The sequence below is a fragment of the Arvicanthis niloticus genome, chromosome 16, assembly GCF_011762505.2.
Source record: "Arvicanthis niloticus isolate mArvNil1 chromosome 16, mArvNil1.pat.X, whole genome shotgun sequence".
Classification (NCBI taxonomy): domain Eukaryota; kingdom Metazoa; phylum Chordata; class Mammalia; order Rodentia; family Muridae; genus Arvicanthis; species Arvicanthis niloticus.
The window spans coordinates 46,866,251-46,872,960 of NC_047673.1; the positions used below are offsets into that span (position 1 = coordinate 46,866,251).

At 35.3% G+C, this 6,710-nt stretch overlaps 1 protein-coding gene across 1 annotated transcript in view; it reads left to right on the plus strand.

Moving 5' to 3' along the window:
• Hpgd (15-hydroxyprostaglandin dehydrogenase) overlaps positions 1-3,465 on the plus strand; it is a 30,204-nt gene extending 26,739 nt beyond the window's left edge. Inside the window, exons 5-7 of the mRNA XM_034520826.2 lie at positions 885-961; positions 2,133-2,296; positions 3,179-3,465. Coding sequence (XP_034376717.1) covers positions 885-961; positions 2,133-2,296; positions 3,179-3,317 — 380 coding nt within the window. The 3' untranslated portion in view covers positions 3,318-3,465. The remainder of the gene's footprint in view (positions 1-884; positions 962-2,132; positions 2,297-3,178) is intronic.
• The last annotated feature ends 3,245 nt before the right edge of the window (positions 3,466-6,710 follow it).

Genomic DNA, 6,710 nt, shown 5'->3' on the forward strand with positions numbered 1-6,710 from the left:
ACAGTACCATCTAGATATACACTTCTAACATCTCTGTGTACCCTATGGTGACCTTGTACATTCTTGCTGACTGCCACTGATATAAGTAATTAACTTGCAAGTTTTCTGACCCAAAACAACAAGAGGACCAACATGTTCTAGTACCTTGAGATCACTGTGTACTAGGTGTGATCTACTGTCCTTAGGGATTTAAACTGCTCTTGAGCAAACATGCTTCACAAATTGAAGCCCGGAAGGCACTCAGGGAGTGGTTAAAGTCTGTGTTTATTGCTGAACTTTGTCATGACACTCTCACACTGTGTGGTGGTGTTGTGTGACGAGTTAGCTGGGTGGAGACTGTCACATCTCAGCAGAATAATTTAACACTAATATGACTTTTGATATGAATCTCACAGTAACGAGGGGTCAGTCGCTGCTTCTGGACTGAGAGAAATTACATATTTAGTAAGAAGTTAAAGTAGATCATCTAAGCCAGACAAGGTGGTATACACCCATAATCTTGGTACTTGCAAGGCTAAGCAAGGAGGATTACAAGTTCAAAGACAGCCTGAGCTGTACAGGAAGAGGGTCTCAAAAGGGAAAATTAAGTTAATGTAGGAAACTCATTAGACACAGAATATATAACTGACTAAATTTGTCTGTTTTGTTTTAATGGAATAAGATTGACAATAATAGTCATTGCCGTAAAGACGTTCTGTAGGATGTTGGTTTGTTTCAGATTGCTTTAGGTTCTGCTATTATACAGCACTTATGCTTTCATAGGAGTGTATTTTAAAGATTAATCTTAAATTGATATGATCATGAAACACCATTTGTGTAGTCTTTATAATACAGTCGTCCGCTTGTCAACACATCAGCTTATTTAGAATTTTTCTTTGTTTCAGGGCTCATGCCTGTTGCACAGCAACCTGTTTATTGTGCTTCAAAGCATGGCATAATCGGATTCACACGCTCAGCAGCGGTGAGGAAATCATAATCAAAAACTCTTTTCTTCCTTGCATTCATAAATGAAACCCAAATTTTACAGACTATAAGAACAGAAGTTCAAAATTCAATATATCTGGTCAAAAAATGGAGAAGGCAGATTACTGAAATATTTATTATAAAACACATTTTCAATCATGTAAAAGGCTAAATAAAGAATATATCATTGTAAAATAGACAAAAAATGACACTATTAAATATTTTAAGGATAAATAATGGGGAAATATTCTCTTTTTAAAATTGTGTACAGTTTCTGTAATATTAATGCCAAGAGTCCTTAAGTAGAACACGTAAATAGAATTTTGCCTGTTACTTAGAAAAATGTATTACAAAACATAAACATAGTAAAAAAGAATACTTAGGAAGCTTCTGGGAGATACTGGATAGGATGGAAGGACCAGGGAGATACAGTGTTTTTCATTAACAAGTAAAAAATAAAGAGAACTGTCATTGTTAATGATCCCGAGAAGAAAAGCATTCTTTACTCTTAATTTGGACTGATTAGAAACCAGTAGTTTATTTGAAAATATTTCAACGTTTTAGAGCAAAATCAGCCATTACCACGCAGGAATTTAACTTTATGGCAGAATATTTCTACAGTTGGCTCTCATCGTTTACAACAGTTATGTTTTCTAAAGTTTCATGCAAATACTGAATTAGTAAGTGTTGAACTATTATTTCTTGGAAAAATAAAAAGCGAAATGGCAAAAGGCCTGGGTTTACAACATTTTAGTCAACTACTCAATATTAAACCTTGTTTTGATGTGCATTTCTGTTTAATGAAAAGTCACCTTCATATACTGTAAGAAATATTGAATTCACAAGTAATAAAACTTCCCCTATGACGTTTGCCTCAATAAAGCCTCAGTTGCTTTAGCTTCAGGTTCCCACAGAGTTCAATAAAAAGAGCACCTTAGGTAAGTTTGTAATTTTTGAAGTTATCTAGTGGTGTTGCTTCACAAACAATTCAGTCAGGCTATCGTGAAGGAATTCTGTGTCAGGTATGTCTTTATGCTCTCTCTATGTGCCTGCCCACTAGCAACTGTTCCATATTTTAGAGCACACCCGACTCATGTGTTTTTATTAGCCTTGTCTTGTGCTATACTTTTGAAAAACTGAACCCTGGACTGTGTTCTTTTGATTGGCAGATGGCTGCTAACCTTATGAAAAGTGGTGTAAGACTGAATGCCATTTGTCCAGGCTTTGTGAACACACCCATCCTTGAATCCATCGAAAAGGAAGAAAATATGGGCCAATATATAGAGTATAAGGACCAGATCAAGGCTATGATGAAATTCTATGGAATTTTGGAGTAAGTAAAATTTTCTTTCCATAACAGAACAAAGCATTATCTACAAAAGAGATCAATTTTTTAAAGGTTTAAATTTTAGAAAATAGTGTATGCCTCAAAGTTTGAACTGACAAACCTTTTGAAAGGAAATCCAGACACAAGGAATAGAATTATGTATAAACATTATGGAATTTGCTTTGATCAACCTTTATTGGATTTCCTTTCTATATAGAACCTTCCAATGCAGTTATAGTTTACATGCCTAAACTTCAAGCAATAATCACATAAAACCCCTGTGAAATGTTGTATGGTCCCAACTTTCATAATACACACACACACACACACACACACACACACACACACACACACACACACACACAAAGAACTGTGTCTGAGTTAGAATGGATGAACCAGCACAGATATGAACTCACCAAGAGTGAGTATGTGTATGGTCGCATACACATGGCTTGGACAGGTCTGGGCCAGATGGGGGTCCCAACACTAAGAGGGAAAGTGAACAAAAGCCCCCATCCCTAACCCAGAAGTTATCTCCAATTGACAACTACTAGCAAATAAAAATATGATCTTCTATAAATACTATTAATTGTTCTATTCCTCCCCCACTGGTGTTTCTGTCTGTTATGTCTGATGTCTACTGATCTGGTATAAGTGAGAACATGATTGTTTTTATCAATATAATTAATGACCTCAAATACACTCCTAAATTATCACTAAGTATATTATATAATTTATTTGTCATCTCAATGAATAAAAATTGGAGGTAACAGTATATTAACAAAGTATGTTTCCTTATGATCAGGATGCAAGCGTGTTGGAAAATAATGTGAAGTTACTTAGTTTGACTCTTTAATTTTAAAATATAAATGTCTCCTTTATTTTTAGCCCATCAGCCATTGCCAATGGATTAATAAGTCTCATCGAAGATGATGCTCTCAATGGTGCCATTATGAAGATCACGGCATCGAAAGGAATTCATTTTCAGGATTATGACATCTCTCCATCCTTTGTAAAAACTCCATGAATCTCCTAAGCATAAGTCATAATTGAAAACAAGCACAAGTGACTCATTCAGACTGCATCCTTGCTGATAGAGCTTTTCCAATGAAATGCTGTACGATGAAACCTACCTTCATGTATTTGATGTTGATATTTTTCTGAATTAGTTGAATGTATGGTTAAAGATGTTTGATAAGCTAGCAAAAATGAAGTGCAAAGCAAAACTGGGTTATGACCTACATAATCTTAAAGACAAAACAAAGGATATTCAGTAGATATTCTGCCTTTCAGAAAACATATTTATAACAGTGCCTCATAAATATTAATTTTCAGAAAGTCATCTTAAAGGAGATACTTGAATTGTTATTTAAGTCAAAGCAGATTTTAAATGATTCACTTTGTATGTTTGCACTTCAAAAGGGGAAAGCTCCTTTACAATGGAAATATTTAGTAATAACAGCTTGTACACGATCTGCAAGCTAAACATTTCAGCTCTTTGAAGTAGTGTTGTATTTGTGGGGCCAGTGTTAGGGAATGAGTTTCAGTGTGGCCATGTCCCAGTGACAAGTGTGCTGTGTGGGAATATGACCCAGTTACTAACACTGAAAATTCACACTTCAGCTCCAAATCAAGGAAGATGATTTCTTTTTCCTTCCTACTTTAAAATTTGTAATAAATTCCAAAACCCTCAGGAATGAAACTTTTGACAGTCATAGCAATATGGGGATGGGTGTAAATTTTTATATATATTGTATATGCTTATTATGAAATGATTCAAATATATTTTCCAGATTATGTCTCTGTTGGTTTGTATCAGTTTCAAAAGTGCCTGTCTTTCAATAAAACACTTGTATTCTAATTCACATAAATTGCCTATTCTTTTTTTAATCTTTTTTTTAAATTGCATTTTTTTTAAGGTTCATTGGTGGTTGTTCAGATGTATGTCTGTGTGAGGGTGTCGGATGCCCAGGAACTGAAGTTACAAACAGTTGTGAGCTGCCATCTGGGTTCTGGGAATTGAACCAGCATCCTCTGAAAGAGCCAGTGCTCTTAATCTCTGGGCCATCTCTCTTTTCCTGTCTAGTCTTGTATATAAACCTAGTGAGATGACAAAAGGAATTCTGCCAAAGCCAAAACTTAAAATGTATTTGTACATACATTCAAAACTCATTATAGCATCGAGTGATACATAGTTCCGCTTCGCTCTCCTGATTGTATGATGTTTTAAGATAGAATCATTAGATGTACCTCCTTTGAGGAACATATTGTACAAGCAGTGATTAACAATAAAAGTACAAGATTTTCAAATCACTCAATTTCACAACAAAGAAATGTTGTGAAAATGATTCACTGTGCCTGCAAAGTCCAGGCTTCTCAGGGTGGAGCAAGACCCTATTTGAAATTGATGAGTACTTTCTAAATGCTGAAGCATTGGCATATACTTCGCATTATTTTAATTGTTCTATGAAGAACTAATCGCTTAATTTTTAAGGAGTAATTTGAGTCTGAATGACTAGTATGAAGTTTCACCTAATATATTGACGAGCACCAGGAAATCAGTATCTGTGAAGATCTAGTAGAAATGAATTACAAATAGATATAAACACATATGAATATTCTAGTAGTGACCAATCAGCAAGCTCTCTATATAGATATACTATGCCTTATCTTATTACACCTTTTCTTCCTATAATGTGAAGTCACAACATAAATTTCTTACTTATAAAGAATTCTTTTGTACTTATAGATATCAATGTAGGTTATACTTTGAAGTAAACTGTTCAAACTAATAATAATTTTAAATAAATGTATTTAAAATCAAATACTACATAAAGCTGAAATATTACATTATCGTAAATATTTATTTACTTAAAATGTATGTTCTATACGTAGCTTTAGATAAGTCTTTAATGTTATATCTTTATATAATAGATGTAAAAATAACTAAATTGACTATGGGATAGGGGCCTTGACTTCCTAAGTTGTTTATTTCTGGAATTTTCCATTTAATATTTTCAGACTATTGATGACAATGAACATTGAAACCATGAATAATGTAGGACTACTATACGCTAGGGATGCATTCTCGCATCTCAGGACCATAACAAAACAACTTTCTTTGAACAAAAGTATTCAATGTAGGATTATTGTAGGCAGCATTCAAGGTTCAAGGGTTCATATCACTTACTGTTCATAGCTCTGCCATGGTTCAAAGTCTTATATATTATTCAGATATGACCAAGGCACACCTATTTCATTCTATACTAGGGTAATTTTAAAAGCTACTAAAACGGCCCCACCTACAAGCAAAGGTGGTGGTGTGGTATGTTGTTTTGAAATGTGATCCCTACCTGCAAAGTCACTTTGCAGCAGCTGTTCCGTATTTGGAGTGAGAATATAAGGCGTTCATTGGTTCTCTCAGGGAAGAGTAAAAATATCTGAAGTTGCTCGCCTGTCCTTCAAGCTTAAATATAACACTAGTTTAAATCATTGCAATGTGGGTACTTTGTATTAGCTTTTACTTGACGTGACAAATACTTGAAGAAAAGAAAAACACCTTAATAGGATTTATTTACAATGTTTAGATCTATAACCTATTCTTTTCTTCGGTTGTATTTTTCTTGACATTTTTAGTTCTGTTTTTATTCCTTATATTATTCCTTGGTCTCATATATAGCTCTTAAAGCTATATTTGGGCCTCCTCATCACTTAATCTACTTTTATTTCCTTTGCTGTACAAAAGATTCCACTCCTTTAGAAGAAATCCTCATTGGGTTAGCTTTGAAACTTACTTTCTTTCTTTCTTTCTTTCTTTCTTTCTTTCTTTCTTTCTTTCTTTCTTTTAATTTATTGGATATTTTATTTAGAAACTTTCTTTCTTTTTTAAAATTTATTGGATATTTTATTTATTTACACTTCAGATGTTATTCACTTTCCCCATTCTTCCCCCCTCCCACCCCCAGAAACTTCTTATCCCTTTCCCCTCCTGCTGCTTCTATGAGGGTGTACCCCCACCCATCCAGCCACTCCCCCCTCTCCACCCTGGAATTTCCCCACACTGGGGCATCCAGCCTTCACAGGATCAACGACTTACCTCCCACCAATGCCTGACAAGGCCATCCTCCACTACAAAAACAGCTGGATCCATGGGTGTTCCCAGGCTGGTAGTTCAGACCATGGGAGCTCTGGTTGGTTGGTATTGTGGCTCTCCCCATGGGGCCACAAGCACCTTCAGCTCCTTTAGTCTTCCCTCTAGCTTCTCCATTGGGGACCCCATGACCAGTTCATTGGTTAGCTGCTAGCATCTAGCTCTGTATATGTCGGACTCTGGCAAAGAATCTCAGGAGACCACTATATTAGGCTCCTGTCAGCATGCACTTCCTGCTATCCACATCAGCATCTCCTTTTGGTGACTGCA